The 19635-nt window shown below is 38.7% G+C and overlaps 1 protein-coding gene across 2 annotated transcripts; it reads right to left on the minus strand.

Annotated features, from left to right (window-relative positions):
• Nucleotides 1-2933: 2933 nt before the first annotated feature.
• Nucleotides 2934-19302, minus strand: GDAP1 (ganglioside induced differentiation associated protein 1). Of its 2 annotated transcripts, none has more exons than XM_067553592.1 (6): nucleotides 19121-19302; nucleotides 17534-17726; nucleotides 15946-16119; nucleotides 10701-10795; nucleotides 10080-10194; nucleotides 2934-6531 (listed from the first exon to the last, which is right to left on the minus strand). In XM_067553592.1, exons 1-6 carry the CDS (start codon nucleotides 19229-19231, stop codon nucleotides 6149-6151), a joined length of 1071 nt encoding a protein of 356 aa, XP_067409693.1. In that variant the 5' UTR covers nucleotides 19232-19302; the 3' UTR covers nucleotides 2934-6148. The 2 variants fall into 2 exon arrangements, with proteins under 2 accessions (XP_067409693.1, XP_067409694.1); XM_067553593.1 differs by having other exon boundaries at nucleotides 17679-17726; nucleotides 19121-19207.
• Between the last annotated feature and the right edge of the window lie 333 nt (nucleotides 19303-19635).

Consider the following 19635-nt stretch of genomic DNA (forward strand, 5'->3'; position numbering starts at 1 on the left):
ATTCCATGCAGTCACTTCTGGTAAAGCCAGCCACAGTTGCCCCTCCTCCGTTGTAAATCCAAAATTGAAATAATATTGTATTTCCCTGCCCCATTTCTCAGATTATTATCTGGAGAAGTAATAAAATAAACACAAAATCAAATAAACAAATCCCAGCCTTAACATAGCCACACTGCAGATTGTAACGTGTTTAAAAATACTAATTTAGGTGTCAGGTGACCTTAAGTACAGCTTTCTACTGAAAAGTGACTCTTCATATATGACATTGTGGGATTCCATTTTCATTGGGTCAAATTCTGCCCTTAGTTACACAAGTGCATATCCAGAGTAACTGCGTTCATTTCAACTGAATTACTCCAGGTTTAAATCAATACAACTGAGAATAGAATTTGGACTATTGCCGGTCAGTGATTTTCATATGAAATGGGCCTGCTTGTCAAGATTGTTTTTTATAAACTATTAACCCTGCCAACTCAGCCTATGAGTTGAAAGTCAAACCTCACCTTCTTGAATTTTGTCACCAGTAGTAAATGTTGCACAGATCAACACAGACCCTCATTTATACTGTGTAAGCCCATTGTCTTCAAATTATACCCTCAGTGAAGCCTGTGATACCACACTAATTTCTCTGGAGTTGCTCAAGTAGCTGCACCGGACTGGATTTCAGTGAATGATTTTGATTGTATGATACACCAAGAATGAAAAGAATCCACTTTACTCTCTCTTTCTATATCATTTTGTTTCCACAGTTAATCCATACATCTCCACTGCTGTCAGCACAAGGCAAGTAGCTGTGTCTGTCACCTAGTGACAATTTGTTTCCCTTCAAGTGACAATAGTCTGTTCAAGGAAAAACAGGTTAAAGTTCCAGAAGTGCTTAGCCTACATGCTGACTATCAATATTCCCACAACATCAAGTTTCCTCCCAATGTTTCCTAAACTGATGGTCTGACCTGTGGGCCAGATTCTCTCTATGTAGTGCAAAGTAAACATAAAGTGATCAGAGATTACTACTGGGAAATCCTCCTTGTGCCTGGAGAATCTCTGCAAATGTGAAGCAGAATGTTGTTTTGATTTAAATCAGAGCAGATGATGTTGAACAAATGTTTGGATACTTATCCTCTCTGGACTGAATGAGGTCCCCACCAGGTCTTGTGGCCCTTTTCCAACACACAAACCGAACATCCCACCAAGCCTTTCCCCCACACACCTTCACGATACCCCACCACACCTACCTCATACAGGCTTTGTTAAGTGCCAACGTTGTACTCCATGTTGTCTCCATGTACAGAAGGACTGGGGACTTGCTATTTATTGTCTATAGCAACTTTGGCAAATGGCAGCCTACTACCCCTTAAAAGTCTTTGTGGCATGGGCCCTTACCTGGCGTGCCAGCTGGCAATTCTGTGCAGTATCACCATTAGTCTCTGCCTAGGTTTCCCATAGAGGGCTTTCAAGAAGTCCAGTGACGTTTATGTATATTGAACAGTGCCTCTTCAGGGGTCTAGTTTATTTAATCCAAAGGTGGAACATAATATAGATAGACCTCCACCCAACCTGGATGGGAAGAGGGCTGAGTCAACCTCAATTCATCAACCCCACCTAATGTCCAGACCCCATACCAGTAAGGCTGTCTTGACCCAGAACCCTCTTCTGAAGCCAGGGCCTTTTGCCATCAGATGGGGAAAGGTCTCTCCTCTTGGGTCAAGGCCCCGACAGAGGTCAAACTGTGACACCCCTTCATCAGAACAGCATATAATTCCTCTGATATGGAGCTTCTGCTGCCACCTAGTGAAGTCCTTCCATGGACAAGGTTTTGCTGGGACTTGTCACTCATAGCTCCTCCCTTTCAGAGCATCTCTGACCTAGAAGCATTCTTCCTTGGTTTCCTTTCCTGGTGAACAACCTCACCAGGTCCCCCCCGAAAAGCCCTTACCTTGGGAGCTTTGACTCTTCCTTATGCCCAGGTGCATCCCTGATTAATTAACTGCCTCTTAGTTATTCAGTTAGTCCCAAGTGAACCTGAGTTGCCTCATTTGCCCTTGTGGAGCCTGTCGGAGGTAGGGTGAGCAGTGGCCCCATACTCAAATCTAGAGGATTAGGACAATAAACACCCCACCACCATTACAGTAGGGAACATCACACAGCTATGGTCTGCTCTTGCCTCTGATTGTCAGTGCCCTGGGGCAGAGACCTGCGCCACCCACTCTAGAGAATGGTTGCTAGTGTAACACCAAGACTCAAACCCCTTTAAAAATAAGGATGAAAACCTGTAACCCTTATTTACATGAACAATCTCTAATCAGAGATATTTCTACTGACGTCCATAGGATTTGTTCATGTGATCACAAATTACTCATGTTAAAGAGACATGGTGTGAGAGGCTGGAGGTGTGACTCTATACAGACTTGCTGTGTGACCTTGAGCAAATCATGTCACCTTTGTGTGCCTGTTTCTCCTCTCTTGTCTATTTCAAGAATAAGCTTTTCAGGCAGAAAATCTTTTCTCACTACGTGTTTATACCATGACTAGCACAAAGGGTCTTAGCGGGGGCCCTGTAAACACTCCTGTCATGCAAATGATGATGTAAGTAAAGATTGCTGGAGCAAACCCTAGTAATTCTTTTAATTCTCTCCAAGAAAGCACACAAAATACAGTCCCTCCTTCTAAAGAAACATTAAAATGGCTTCTACTGATCCTCCTCAATCAGGGAGACAAAGGAAGCAATGTAACTATAACTATGTTATTTCCATATATGTGCACAAACTCACTGTACAACTCTCTCTTGAATTACATGTAAATTGTAAATTTTAGTGGCTTAACTCCTTGAACAGTATCAGCCTAATTATTTTCTCCTTACAGGAAAGCTTGTGCTTCTCAAATGTGATGGGTTTTGTTAAAACAAAGGAAATGCATTACTCTAGACTAGAAAATCATTTCAGGTCCCATGTTTATTTTTCTGAGCCCACATACAAATATGTGATATGAAAGAAATATTAGCATACTGCTGTGCATCAGCTGTGTGACATGTGGAGAGAAAACAGTATATGAAAATCAAAGAAGGAGAGCATCCAACCTACAAAATGGTCACAGGAAGCAATTCTAAGCACTGCTGGAAAGAAACTGGGCTAAAAAGCATGCAACTTTACAAATACAAGTACAAATACAAGAAATTCACCCTTGTGCACATACCCCATGCTTAAATCCCGCATCAGCCCTGTTTTGAGGACTTCAGTGATGCAATATGTCTTTTATTGGCACTCTGCACAGGAGTGAATTTCACCAATGAAGAAGAGCACTTTATAGCAGTGAGAATGAGTAGCCTATCAAGTAGTTAATTATAAGGCTAACAAAAGCTACTTAGTATTACAGTTTTAGTAACAGACATATGCTCTAACTAGCAACCTGGACTTTCCAGGTTAGTGTTATCCATAAAGTGTTCATTCAGGTAGACATATAATTTCCCTGCTACTCAGTGGTATTCATGTTAATGTGAAGTGTTTTAACTCTGCCCTCTGGTCACAGTTATCCCCTACATATGCTACAGGACTCTCGGGGGTTTTTTTTGTTTATTTTTTTTTATAGAAATTATATCATTCAATACATATTCCAGGTTTGAGAACAGTTTGAAATGGCATGACAAATAAATTATGTCACATCATTTTTAACCACACTGGCTACCCTGATGAGAATATTTCCTTTGTCCGAGAGCAGTAAGGTTTAATTTGAGAGAGTTTCAGACAAAATTCAACTGGATTCCCAAAGTGCAGACTTAGCAGAGCACTGACATCTGGTGGTCATTTCAGGTCTTCCCAGAAGTATGTGCTGCTGTTGGCGGGCAATAAATGTGAGTAATCTCAAGTGCACAACAGATCAAGGATCACAGGGAGTGAAACTATAAACAAGCTAACCAATCATTAGTCTTCATCATAGCATACACATAAATTGGTAATGTGGACTGGACGCTTGCGTTAACAGAAAACATTTCTCTAGGAAGACAACTTTATGGATTTAAAAAGCAGGGAAAGAAGGGGAAATTAATTCTGCATTGTCCATATTTAAATCATGTTAATTTTAGAACTACTTGAACAGATATTTTAATGTTACACTTTCAAACTCCTCAGAAATACAGTATGCCACTGAAGTATCTAGTTACAGGGTTTTTATGATGTATGTTATTTTGTGGAATTTGCCAGGTACAAAATAAATGTAGATGAGCTGCAATATACAAACAACAAAGCAAAAGTCAATTAAACCTAACAACACATAACCCATGTTACTGAATTAAATTTACTCTAGAGATATAAAGTTTTTGTAAACAGAGCACATTCAATTTATCAAGCCGTCCAAAACAATTGGGTCATAAAATGAAATTATACGAAACTGTCTTTTACCACATACAGAGAAACAAACCAAAAAAATGAATGAATGTTTCTTACTAATGAAAAGAAACAGTAAGATTTGGGCCATCTTTTGTTAAACATTTAACACTCTGTTAAATTATAATGAGCAATATTCAACAAATTATCCATTTCAACATCTGCTTGGCAGCAAAACTACCCAGGTTAAATCCCTATCTGCTCATTTCAATTATCATTAGAATTCAACTGACATTATTAAAGATTAACCACAGCAACAAAGGCTAGATCAGAAATGTATTAAAGTTAATGGGCATAGGATCTAGGAATTTGATTCAGGCCCATTACTAGATATTACAGTAACATTTTGTCTACCAGTTAGTGAGGGATAAACTTCAAAAACTTCAGATATGTTTTGGTTCAGATATGTATCCAAAATGCTTGAAACATTCTGGGTCTTCACAAATGAGCTTGAAATCTTGCTAGGTCAGATTTTTGGTAATCCGTGCTTCCTGTCAGGCCACTAACACATGAGATCCAAAATCTGGCCTCACCTAGGTGCACAACTGCCACTGAAATGACAGGGAGTTGGGTTCAGGTTGAACATCAGTAGCCATTGACTGGTGGATAATGTTAAAGCATCTATGTTATTTATAGTGTTTCTTTAAATCCAAACTGTAGCTTTACGAAAGAATCTGCAATACAGATTTCCTATTCCCAGGCTGTACAAACAAATGATTTTCACTCATTTTCACCAAGTTGTTTCACCAAGTTCTCAGTAAATAAGTTGACCATGCTGAAGAATTACTCCACTTTGAATTTCTGTGTTAGCCAATCAAACTTGATGGAGGGCTGACTCTTTTCCACTAACAAAAATAAACAAAAATTAAGCTATCCTCAGAAAATCTTACTCATATAAAAAGCTATTTTTAATGGATAAGATATTTTCCAATAGGCTATGGCACTTATGGGCAATATTTTCACACAGAGGCACATGCCATCACTTACATACAATTACATCCACCTAATTTGTAGGCAAAAATATCCAATGAATGTAGGCAAATTGATTATTTGAGTACACACCAGTAAGGTGCCTAGATCTCAATGGGAGTTGAGAGCCTACCTGCTAGTTATGCTTTTGAAAAATCTTCCTGTCTGTCCAAAATAGCTGATATTCACACACAATTCAGGTATCATCTCAAATAAATGAAACTCGTGCTGCTGTGTGAAACCTCCATATGAAAACCTGGCCCTGTAGGGCTATTTCCTAAGCCAATCATAATGGTCCCATTGCAAATCAACAGGAGTTGAGCTCAGTGAAATTAACTCCCATGCAGAGGACAGGCACAAGACCTATTGACCATTTAAGTCCCACTTAAATTCTGTTTTCAGGGCTCAAGTGAAGCCTAGGACTTGTGCTGGTCCTCTGCACACTGATGAATTTCACCCACAGTGAGCACCTGTCGCACTGCTGCATGAATACCTATTGACTAAAAGTTCTAAAATGACATCAGTCATTTGGTGAAAGAGAGAGAAACAATGATTCTACTAAAGCATTGTCACAGGATCAACAGCCCTTCATTTGAAAAAAATATGTTTTATTTTCTTTATTGTCCCCTCAACATTTATTATCCACAAGTATCTCAGCTTTTCCAATACTTTTATGCAACTATAGGAGAATATTATTCTGTGACAATGTTCTGGTCCATGAATCTTTCATATATGTTTAATGTTTGAGATTTTCCTGGGGGTTAGAGATGTCCCCCATACACAATCAGGCAAATCAGAGTCTAAAAATAATGCTGTCTTGTTCTAATTGATAACATCATGTTGACAAATCTTTTCCGAAGACACATGAAAGCAAAATAACCCATTCCCGCTAGCAAGCCAACCAACATGGTTGTGCCAAGAACTCTTGGTGCCCTTTTCTTGGCCACCCGGAATGCAGTTGGAAGAACTGCTGAGATTAATATGTTGTTGACATGTCCTAAAACCTTGTTAAATGTTTTTCTCTTCAAGACACGTTCATAATAGACTTCCAAGTTCGGTCGTTTTCCATTTCCCCAGTTTCTTCTTGCAAACCCCAGAAACTTCAGGCGATGTAAAGTAACAGCAAGCGATACATCTGCCAAACTAAAGAATTCGCCACACAGCCAAGGCTGCTGTCCATCTTCTAATCAGAGATAAACACATGAAAAATTAGGAGCTAACAAAGTACAATCTGTGGAAGGTTGCCTGGTCTATTATGTGTATGTTTACTGCTAGTACATAACACAGATTATTAAACAATAGTAACACTCAAAGTTAAAAATCAGATCCAGAATTCAGTTTTGTGGTTTTTGCTCCCAATTAAGTTTTCTCAAGACTAAATTAATTCAATAAGGGTGAAGGGAATCAAGGGAGCTCAGCTTTTGTCTTTGCTGAACTCTAGCAAGGGCTGCAGATCACCCTTGCAAAGGCCCAAAGAGTGTGTCATCTTGTTTGTCACTCTACTTAGAAAAATTTAAATAGGAGCTGCTTACATCTAATGAAACTTTTCCAAGCAAATGGAGATTAACCTGTGGATCTCGCCATTAAAGGAGCTCTGAATTGACCCCTGGCCTACCCAGAACTTTTAAGGTGTGACTAACTCTGTCCAGAATGCCACTTTAATTATAAGTCACTAATTGCCCTCCCATGGCCTAGTCAGCAAGTGACTTTCTGCTTAGATCTCAAGTGGAAATACAGTGCTCTCCTCTGTATTTTTCAAAGAAAAATAAGTATATGCTCTCTGAGACATGGAGATCTGTGGTTATAGCTAGAAAGCTGGGGAGAGAGACCTGTGCAGTGAGGGAATCAGTTCTGTGCAGCTGAAGAGAGATATGGAAGTTAATCCTTACAGAAGGAGAATAAAGGGGGAAGATCTAAGCTGCTAACTGTGTGAGCAGGAGACCAATGTGAGGAAGAAGACTAGGAGGGAGGGAGAGATTTGAGTAGTAAAAAGAATGGAATAGAAGGTCAGGGACGGATTGAGAAGTGACTTCATTGTGGTGTATAAGTACCTTCAGAGGGAAAAAATACCAGGTACTAAAGGGTTCTTTAATCTACTAGTAAAAAGGAATAACTTCCAGTTCCTGCTAAAGATAGACAAATTCAAATTAGAAATAAGGCACTTATTTTTAAACAGTGAGGGTGATTAACTATTGGAACAAACTACCCAGGGAAATGGTGATTCTCTCTCTCTTGAAGTCTTCAGATCAAAACTGGATGCCCGTCTGAAAGATATGCTTAATTTAAACACAAGTTGTTGGGCTCAATACAAGTGTAACTGCATGAAATTCATTGGCTTGTGTTACACAGGAGATCTGGCTAGGTGATATAATAGTCCCTTCTGACCTTAAAATCTATTAATCTATAGCTGGAAAGTCTGAGAGCTAGAACAAATAGGTGGAAAAGGAGACTGAAAACATGAAAGAGGTTAAAAAAGAAAAGAAAAAATTGATACGGGGCTTTATAATTCTGCACATTAATCTTTGTTTTTGTTTAAGGATTCTAATTAATAGTGAGAAGCGAACCCCAGACTGTTTGAAGGTTTGGTTCAGATAGGCACCCAAACATTTGATCTTATTCTTACCTTACTGAAAGTAACACATGCTGTGAAATGGAAATGAACTAATTGCTCCAGTAAAGAAGACTCTATAAAACTGCATTGGAAGTCTCACAAGAACAGACTTTCCCATGACAGATGTGGTTCTGCCTCCTTCAGGATGGGCTGAGAAATACTTAGAACCAGCCTAATGAAATGAAATTTTCAACCTACCGCTTCCAATCCCAGATGGAGCCAAAATGTGAGGAAGTGCATGACAATGAAAACTGTGAGAATTGAGAAAATTTGTTTGTGTGGTATCTGTGGCCTAATCAAAACAAGAACCAGACATTTCATAAGAAATCTTGTTATTCTGAGATTCTCTGCTCTGTTTGCAAATAAGAGGTTAGGATAGCTTGGATGAATTTCAAAGAAGCATCTGAATAGTCTGGCTGCATGTCAAACTTCTAACTCCTCCTCCCTCCCCCACTATGCTCTTGTCAAATCTCATAAACTAAGTGATGTCATGCCAGGTCACTGTTTGGATGAAAGATCTCTATGAGAAAACAAAGTACTGCAGGAAGTAGTGCTGATACAACTCATTTGCTCACTGAAATGTTATCATGTGACCATTAGAGCTGCTATTCATGATGCGGGGGAGCTTGGAGAAAGAGAAAATTGAAAGTGACTCTCAAGAAAGAAAAACCATGAGAAACAGTCACAAAAATGTTTAATTGTCAGTCAAATCCACTCAGAACTAAAATGAGACTAAGATTCCTGAGTTTGCTTTTTTTAACCAATTGGGTAACTCTTCAACAAGAAGTCCAGAAAATTCTAGGCCTAATTATTGTTTACAAATGTAAGAAACTCCAGAGAATCTTGATGAAATTCCAGAGAGGATAAACGAATCCTCAAGGGTTTGGTAATGGGATGTGGGATGAAATTCTTTGCTGATGTAACTGCACTGGAGTTGTCACAGTACAGAATTTGGCCAAAAGATGTATTCACTATTTTATCATTCATTGGTTTTAATCCATTGATAGGGATTAAAAGTTGTTACCATCTGACCAGCTGTTTTGCTGTCTGTGTGAAGTGAGTTAGTGGTCTGAGTTCTGTTCTCAGTGAGTAGGTATTCACTTACAAAACACAGCTGATACTAACTGGTATTCTTATTGGTAGCCTCAGTAGAAGGGTGAAGGACTGAGGGCTTGAAGTCAGAGGAGAGGCTCCCATTGACTTTTGTGAGAGCTGGATCAGACTCTAGGGCTTGGTCTACACTTACCCAGCGATTCGGCGGCAGTCAACAGGAGTTACGCAAGCTACGCAGAGTAGCTTGCATAACTCCCGTTGACTACTGTGCTTCTCTTCTGTGTGCCATCTTCACTGCACTGTGCCGACGGGATGCAGCGCTATGCCACTTGAGGGGTTGAATTAACAGCGTCAACTTCTGGATCGATTGAGTGGGTCTACACTGACCGCTCAATCAATCCAGATAAGTCGATCTGACAGAGGCGACTTTGCCACCATCAGTGTAGATGTACCCTAGATGATCATAGAAAATAAGTGCTCTTTAAAGAGGATCAGCTGTGGTTAGGACACAGAGGCAGGACAGTGTGAGGGAACTTGAGCTGCTGCTGCTTTGCAGTGTTTTTGTTCTGTGACTAGAGGACTTTAATCTCCAGGACTGTCAGCTCTGTACCTATCTCCATCACTATAGCTTAAGTACCATGCTGAATTTAAGCATGTGCCTAACTTTAAGCATCTGAGGACTCCTCACATGTTTCTGTTATGCTGAATTTGTTATGTCTTTTTATGTTGAACTTGTTATGTTGAATTTGAGCCTTAAGCAATTTTAAAAATGAGTTGTGTTTTAAAAACAGTGTGGAATTTTGTGGCTAATTCTCTACACATCATGCTGAAAATGTGTGTGATCAAGCTTTCTATAGCACACTTAAAAGTGCTCATATATACTCCTAATGGCAGGAGATTGCAATAGACTAAATTAGTATTGAAAGCCATATTTGATAGACTCAGTGAAGTCTAAAAATTAAAACCGATACATCAAAAAATATCATGCACAACAAATGTTGATATCTGGATGAATCAATTGTGTCAAACATAACTGTCAATAGAATTAAATAGGAATAATCCATTACCTGGTGTTTCTTCATTTCTCCTTTGTAACTCAGTCTCAACCTGATCCAAAACTTTTTCCAATTCATCAAGTATTTTCTTTAGGTACTTTATATTATCATGGTCCAGCAGCTTAGACTGCAAATATACACAGGTTATAATTTTAAACATACATACATATATATTATAGTTACAGTGCTTTCAGAGGAAGATTCACTTTGGGGTTATAGTGCATATTCATAAAACATGCACATTTTCCCATCACAGTTAAAAGCCAAGTGGAAGCTATTGGCAATATGCATATTAGTGACAACTCAGATAACAGAAAAAACTTCTTTACAGAATGGAGATATTCTGTGAGTGCTTCATCCTGCAAGATGGTGAGCACTCTCACTTCAGTCCAGCAAAGCACTTATGTACATGCTTAAATTTGAAGTCAGTGGGACCATCAAAGTGCTTTAAATTAAGCATGTACTTAAGTGTTCTACTGGATGGAGGACAAAGTGCTCAACATTTTGCAGGGCTGTCTCCCTAAGTGAGCACATTAGTAGTGACAGGTAAAACAGAATTTTAGCACCATTCCAGGAAAAGTCCGATATTACCATCCAGTTAGTTTAGCAGTGGGATAACATTAATTTACTCACTTTAAGGCGCTTCTGTTTTGCTATATAAGCATCTTGGAGGTCTGGATTTTCTTTTGCAAGCTTCTTTAGTTCAGATTCTGTGTTACCTATTTGGCCTGATAAAACAAAAACAGGATTTATATAAAATCACTAACTATATTCATGTTTTAATCCACAAAAATTAATAAGTAAGTGGTGCGAAAAATTGCTACGAAACCTGTCATTTTAATCAGCCTGAAGAAATGGAAAGTGGTTTCTGAATTATATTTTCATGTCAAGTGGCTCACAATTATCACAGTTTGGAGCAGGGATGTGCTGAATTAACAAGGGATTCCAAAACATTTTCTACTCCCCATCTCTTGATTAGTTCTGTAAACCGAATACCTACTTCCAGGGAGAAAGACTGAAGGACTGGAGGGAAATCTGTTAATCTGTTCTTTCAATAAATACAACAGCTTTGTTACCCATTACCAAAGAGGGAAGGGCAATGGCACATGGCAATAAATGTTGTAAACAGCTGCACCTTTGCGGCAAATGCTTATACTTTGTTCCTGAAAAATATTTGCCACCAAGTTTTCGAAAGTGGTCTCCAATTTTGTGTGCGCAGTTTCTCAGTGCTCAGGTATGGACACCTTGGCCTGGAGCTCCCATTAGGTTTGATTAGTGTTCTGAGCGCTGCGCAGTTCTGAAAATCAAGGTGCAAGGGGCCAGATTTTCACAGGTATTTACGCATCTAAAGATCTTTGTCTATCTGCATCTTTAGGTGCCTAAATACCTTTGAAAACCTGGTCCAAGGTCTCTGAAGTTGGTCGAAATTTGAGACACTTAAAAATCAGGGGCTTCTTTTGATAATGTTGGCCAGTGTATATATTTATAGTCTAGCTAAAGGTTTCATTTGTATAATGCGAAGAAGGGATGGGAGTGAAGACCTTATAATGAGATTATTATTTATTTGTATTACAGCAGGGATAACTTTTTCACTTTTAAAACATGTATGTAGTTTGTTTGGAACTTGGAAGAGACTCCATCACCTCAGACCCATGTCAAAAGTTAGGCTCGGAGTTAGCAAGCTTTATTAAACACGGGTTTCTTCAATAATAACAAACTGAACACAGAAGAATACTTACAAGGCCTGAGCCTTCTCTCACATGCTCTAGTGGAAATTAGGTGTAACTCCATTAAAGGGCTTGTCTACAATCCAAATGCTTTGCTGGTAGAGCTATGCCGGCAGAGCCTCGTAGGGGAGTTACACCATAACCTGACAGAAGGAGTTCTTCTGCCAACATAGCTAAACCATCTCCCTGAAAAACATTAGCCAACATAGTTGCAATTATACAAGGGATTTTGCCGCACAGCTGTATCAGCTAGGAGGTTTGATTCTTTCAACACTCCTAGCCGACAGCTATGCCAGTAAAACTTTGTAGGGTACATTAAACCTAAACCTGTGGAGGTAAACTGAAGTATAATTATGGTAAAAGAAGAGTAAGGCCCATTATTTTATATATTCTTTGTTTCAAGCTTACATGGCTGGGAAAGTCATATTTCAGTACAAGTATTTGTACATATTGAACATATTGATTAGAGACCTAAAAGATAGTGTTTGCTTAGGTGAAAAGGATCATGACATGATTACATTGGTTATGTACAGAGAGGATAAAATGCCAACCACTAATATATATATATACGTTAAAAGGGGCACTTTCACAAAAGCTGAACATAATTATCAGCCAAATCAGGTTGGAGAAAGAATTTAAACAGAAGATTATGAATGATAATTAGAAGCTCTTTAAGAACATTTTACTAGATGCCCAAAAAGCTACAATACCACAATTGAGAAAGAAAGCTATAGTGATTTTTTTAAAAATCAACCTAACTTACAGGGGAAGCGAAGGCAGCAATGTATATAATAAATTTTTTTTTAAAAGGGGTAGTTGAATAGCAATGAATATAAAATTACAAGCTAGAAATTGCATAAAATTGATAAAGAAATCAAACGGACACAAAGAGAATCTACGTCAGCAAAGCTAAGGGAATAAGGTTATTTTTAAGTATATGAGAAACAAAAGGAACCCAGACAATGCTACTAATCCAACACTAGATGGAAATGGTAGAATTGTCAATAATAATAATAATGCAGAAGAGGCAGAGATGTTCAATAAATATTTCTTTTCTGTATTTGAGAAAAAGCCAGATGATGTATTCATATCATATGATGATGAAGAAATACTTTCCATTCTAAGAGTAACTAAAGAGAAGGTTGAACAGCAGCTACAAAAGTTAGACATTTTTAAATTAGCAAATCTAGATAACTTGCATCCAAAAGTTTTAAAAGAGATGGCTGCAGAGTTCTCTGGACTGTTATGTTGATTTTTAATTCGTCTTGAGGAAGTTCAAGAGGATTGAATGAAAGCTAATGCTGTGCTGATACTGAAAAAAAGCAAACAGGATGACTGGAGTAATTATAGAGCTGCCAGCCTGATTTCAATCCAGGGTAAAAGAATGGAACAGCTGATTCAGGACTCATTTAATAAAGTATTAAAATATAATTAATGCCAATTAAAATGGATTTATGGAAAATAGATCTTGCTGCCTAACTGGATTATTTTATGAGATTACAAGTTTGGTTGATAAAAGTAAGAATGTTGATATAATAAACAGAGTTCTGTTAGGCATTTGGCTTGGTACAGCACGCTGTTTTGATTAAGAAACTAGAAGAACACAAAGTCAACATGGCACACATTAAATGGCTTACACGTGGCTAACTGATAGATCTGCAAATTTAATTCTAAAGGTGGAATCATCATTATGTGGTTGTGTTTCTAGTGAGGTCCCACAGAAATCTGCTTCTTGGCCCTATGCTATTTAATATTTTTATCAATGCCCTGGAAGAAAACATAGAAGCATTACCTATAAAGTTTGCACATGATACAAAGACTGGAAGAGTTGGTCTGGGTCACTTGGTAAAATGGATGAAAGCAATGAAGCAAACAATACGCATTTCAGTATGGCCAAATGTAAAGTTCTACATCTAAGAACAAAGACTGGAGGCCATACTTACTGGATGAGGGATTCTATCCTGAGAAGCAGTGACACTGAAAAAGACTTGGTTGTCATGGTGAATAATCAACTGACCATGGGCTCACAGTGCAATGCTGTAGCTATAAGAGCTAATGCAATCCTTGAATGTATAAACAGGGGACTCTCGAGTAGGAAATCTATGTTATATCTGTATTTGGCACTGGTGTGATTACCACTGGAATACTGTGTCCAGCTCTGGTGTCCACATTTTAAGATAGATGTTGAAAAATTAGAGAGAGTTCAGAAAAGAGCCACAAGAATGATTAAAAGATTAGAAAACATGCATTAACATTAGAGGCTCAATGAGCTCAATCTATTTATGTTTATCAAAGAGAAAGTTGGGGTGATTTCATCACATTCTACAAGTACCTACACAGAGAATACAAATTTGGTAACAGAAGGCTCTGTAATCTAGCAGACAAAATTATACCAAAATCCAGTGGCTAGAAGTTGAAGCTTGACACATTCAGATCAGAAGTAAGGTGCAATTTTTAAACTGTGAGTGTAATTAACCACTGGAATAACCAACCAAGAACTGTAGTAGATTCTCCAATCACTAGAAATTTTTAAATCAACATTGGATGTTTTTTAATAGATACGCTTTAGTTCAACCACAGTATTGGACTTGAAGCAGAATTTAAGTCGAGGAAGTCCTATGGCCTGTGTTACGCAGAAGTCAGACGACATGAACACAATGGTTCCTTCTACCATTACAATCTACATATTAGGAGTAAGAAATTGGTCTAAATGGAAAAGTCTATGGGTGAAATCTGGGCCCCACTGAAGATGGGAGTTTTGCCATTGACTTCAATGGGACCAGGATTTCATCCCATATCCTGCTTTGAACATTTCCGAAATGTGAGGTTGTGCAGATCCAGGATTTGGGGACAATCTGATCTTTAAAAAGAATTTCATTTGCCAGACAAACCCAGGCTTTTTTCCCCCGGGTGCTAATATAAAGGTATTTCTCCTACAAAAAACAAGGCCACATTCTCCTCTCTCACAAGTGTTATCAGTGAAACTCCACTGACTTCAGTGAGGCATTACTCTAGTGTCAGTGAGAGCAGGGTGAGGTCCATTATTTTAATAGATGTACTGCTGTCATTGTATATTTCTACATTAACAAAAAATATATTTTCTTCACAGTAATGGTTTGGTGCAGGAACTATCAGTAAAGCCTACTGAAAAATATGCACTTTGTTTTAGGACCTAAAACAGCGAGATAAAAAAATTAAAATTTTGCAAATGCCATTACTGTCCGTGCATAATAAGCTCAAACAGCACTGGTATCCTTTCCTATTGTTAGCAGAATTAACTCCTCAGATGCTCCAAAAGGGACAGTTCCTTTTTCCACATTTTCAAATCTTTCAAAATTTAAAGAAAAATACCTTTTAAAATTATCACGATTTTAAAGTTAAAATGACACATATAGGGCTAGATTCTGCCCTCAGAGGTATGCTCATAGCTCTATTGATGTCAAATGGCCCTGTGATCACAAGAGACAGTAGTCTATGACTCAAGAGACTACCTGGCTGGCAGCTGAAGCTAGACAAATTCAGACTAGAAAGAAAGTGCAAGTCTGGGGGGAAGAGTTATTACCAATCTAATATGGCAAAGGACATATTCATTCTAAAACAAAGACCTTAATAATTGTACTCCTCTTTCAGCCCACAAAACAATTATAGACAGCAGTATATCCTGTCATTATGACTGAATGTTCAACAACTTTGGGAGAATGGAACTGAAGTTTCCTAAATCCCCAGTTTTGATTTATTAGATAAAATTTTCACAAGTGCCTAAATTACTTAGACGCTTACGTCCTTATAACTAACATACACACTTTTGAAAATTTTACTCTTCATTTAAAAAGGCCAATTTTGTTAAAAAATGAGTGCCTAAAACTAGGCCAATAAATCCATATCGAGCTACTTTATTAAGTGGGCTGATTTTCAAAACTGCTGACCACCCAGCTGATCTCACTTACTTAAGTGCCTAATTGTAGGGCATCCATTTATTAAATGTATTTGCCATCAACAATATATGAGTCTCGGTTGTTTATAAGTTAAGCAAATTTTTAAACTATCTTCTTATTCAGGTCTCAGGGATCTTTAAATATAAAACATATTTAGAACCAAGTAAGCAAGATCTATTAAATAGCAATATTTTGGGGTTTATATTCACTACATACTGCGAATCCTAGTTGTCGCATAAGCTGGAATCATAGAATCCACCGTTAATTCTGGGTGTAAAATGCAGCCATGTGTGTAGGCATCCATAGGCAAGGAGTCCAAGAGCTCTCTATAGTGTTGCACCCTTGGGTAATACATGCTTCCTTCTTCTGGCATTAATCTTGGAGTCTTCTCTGAAATATATTTATTTAGGAGATTAAAAACAAAAATCAGAAGTGCTCTATAACATATGTAATGATGATATTATGATAAATGATTAATACGATAAAAGTAGTGCTCTGAATATTACTTCAGTTGTGCCCGTAGCACAGATGACATGATTATCAAGTGAAATCCTCACTATTGGGTGACTTTTCCCCATTATGAGGCGAGTTCAACAAAGCACTTAAGTGTGTGCTTAGTTTTAAGCATGTGAGTAATCCCATCCCTCTTCAGCAATGTACTTAACCATGTAATTAAAGAGACCTTAGCAAATCAGAGAATCTGCTCCATAGTATATTGTTTTCAAGCAGTTTCAGCAGAATCCTTATTGGTTTTTTTTGTTTTTTGTTTACATTTCTAGCAATGTCATTACCTATTGATGCACAATCAACATCTTTACGGTATTGCAGTGGTTCAAAAAAAGCTATTATAAAATGGTTATTTAATATGAACTTACTGTTATGATTTTAAATATGTTTACATATGCACATTACAGCAGCATTAACAGTTCCTTCATATCTATATACCTTAGAGTGTTAGCCAGGCTCAGCTTTAATGAGCTCTCTACCACCTCCAAACAATCATTCCCTGACCAAAAGGCTAGTAGCTACCACTGAATTAAGCAGGTGTTGAACTGCTAACAATGACATTTTCTTATGCTATGGAAATCTCTTAAATCAATTGCAGAATCGTTGTATCCTTGAAACTACATTTGCCAGTTAGGGACACAGCATATCAGAGCCTCAACTAGAGAATACCAATACAAAAAGTTGTTTCTTCTCCCCCCACCTACCCAAGAAATACAATTTCTGTGCACAGGCCAAAAAAAAAGAAATAGTTTCTTTAAGAATTGATCCTGCCTATTTCACAGTAATGACGAGTTTTGTGAAATTTCAAGTTATGCCACTATTCCCTTCTTATTACTATACTCTTCCCACTTCTGTCTCCTTATTCAATTTATGTGTGTGCATGCATGCAAGCACACATATACACACTTACTTCTCCCTTACAATGTATAATTACATAATCTTTTTTTTTTTTTAATTATCCAGAAAACTGCACCATTTTTGTATAAGAAGTTCTTTCCAAAAATGGCAGAAGTTTTGCTACTTCCTGTTAAAATACTATTTTATATTAGTCCTTGCTACAGAATTAGTACAGCAAAGTGTTATCATATTACTGCTCTTTGTGCTAGAGGATAAGTGATTAGAATAGCATCTCTCCTGCAAGTTAATTGATAAAGTAAGAAATTTTTTACCCATCACAGTCTATTTTCAGTGCAGTAAGTTTGCTTGGTGATTGGGAAACATTTTACAGATATGAACAGAACAGAGATACATAAGTACTACATTAAAAATCACATTAGCTCAAAAAAAAATTCATTACCATTCACAAATGTCTCTTCAAGATAATCAATAATCTGTGTGGCCTCGCAAATAATATTTTCCCCATGGATAAGGACAGGTACTTCTCCAGATGAGTTTAAACGCATAAACCAAGGTTCATTGTGCTCACTCAAGGGTAAACTTACATCGTGTTCTTCACACTTCAGTTCTTTTTCAGCAATTACTAAGCGCACCTGAAAAATATTGCGAGAATTATTTTATGAAGCTATTTACCATAAATAAACTGATAGTCTGTTCAGTTAGAGGGGCAATGTGTTTCAGTAGAAGTCAAAGGAACTGGGGTCTATTCCCACTGATTTCTTGTGTGACTTTAGGCAAATCACTTTATCTCTGTTTTCTCTCACATCCTTTGTCTATTTGCATTGTATTCTCTTTAGGCAGGGACTATGTACAGTGCCTTGCACAACTGAGCCCTAATCTCAGTTGGGGTCCTTAGGTGCTACTGTAATATAAATAATAAATAATAATAATGATAATTAAGAATAATTGTAATTGCTTAAATTCTTCTTTCAACACATTTATCATTAGCATAAATAGTTGGTGGCTATTTGACTAACAGATATTCCTGAAAAGAGTTGATAAACTTTAAATGAATGAATAACACAAAATTATGTTTTCTTTTAATGTAACATTTAAAAAAAAACCAAAAACCTTAAAACCTGGTATGGGAATTCCTTTCCCATATAATCTGAAATATGTTCTATATATACATAACTGGAAATGAGCCATACTATCTGTTACTTTTTTAGGAACTTTTTATTAAGGCAAAGTTACAATAAAATATTAACTTATCACATTGTGTGTTACTTATTAAGGATCAGGTTAATATTTAAAAAAGCCTGGCTAAAGATTCTGACTTGCTGGCTGGAGAGCTCTCCCCCTTTAAAGAAACTTAAAAAGGGTGGCCACATTTCTACATATCTATCCTCTTTTTGGTGTTTCTTTTGTGAATCTACTTGGGGTGAAAGCTTTTCCATTCCAAGGATAATCCATGTTTTACTATACCCCAATTGTTTGCTTTGGCAATGGAGCCATTTGCAACAAAAGGTGAGAAACTGCCCTTTGTTAAAGGCTATCAAAATGAATTCTGCAATCAGAACACAAAATAGATTTACACGCTGATGACGATGTCTTGTATTTGCAGAATCCGGAAGCGCCCTGAAAAATGATCTGTTACGTTTTAACAACTCCAGGAGGGTTACATTTCAGCTTTAAAATCACAAGTCATCCTTCCTCGTGTACCCCCCTCCCCACTGACTCCTGTAGGGATATCTGCCTTTTCAAATGATGACAATTCCTGGAAGAGCCCTTGTAAGCCTTTCAAGGCCTAAACAAGCAATCTTTGTGGCCTTGCCACTCACCATCTCCCCCTCCTCCTCCCTCTCCAGATCTAGGCCATGGCACTGGGTCCCTCTGCCCGCCCACGCCTAAGCAAGCACTCAGACTGGGACCTGCAAGGCAAGGAGGCCACTGAGCGCCAGCCGCCACGCCCAAGGGGGCAGCAAGGACCCGCAGGATCTGTCCAGGTGCTGATCCCTGGCACTCCGGAAAGCAACCAAGCACTCACCTTTTGGGAGCTGAACGAGTGGGTCCAGTGGTACAGGATTAACTTAGCTTCTGCCTCGCATGCAGCCGGGGTCACGGCGCAGGCTGCCTCTCCATCCTCCTCTGGTGCCATCGCTCCCTCCCACCCAGCCGCGGCCAGCAGGGGCGGAGGAGTCGGAACCGGCTCCGCAGCGGGCCGGGCTCCCCGGCTGCGTCTGAGCGCCCCGCTCGGAGCATGCTCCGTCACAGCCGCCGAGGCAGCTGCCCTCGCGTGGCATCAGAAACTGCGCCCTGGCTGCACCGGGGAGAAAAACGGGGGGGAGGAGGCAAAAATGGGGGTGGGGGCGGAGGGGCACAGCCAGGATGGCAGAGATGCAGAGCTGGGAGGGGGAAGAGAGAGGGCAGGGGGTAGCAATAGGGAGACAGGGCGCAAAGGGGTAAAGCCTGTGGGAGCAGATGGTGGAGGCTTGTGCTCCCCCATGGACAGTGCATCGCTGTACCTGCCACCACCTACGCAGGCTCTGGCGATAAAGCCAC

Source organism: Emydura macquarii, unplaced genomic scaffold (genome assembly GCF_026122565.2).
Source record: "Emydura macquarii macquarii isolate MOO-44397 ecotype Brisbane River unplaced genomic scaffold, CSIRO-AGI_Emac_v2 contig_1477, whole genome shotgun sequence".
Lineage (NCBI taxonomy): Eukaryota > Metazoa > Chordata > Testudines > Chelidae > Emydura > Emydura macquarii.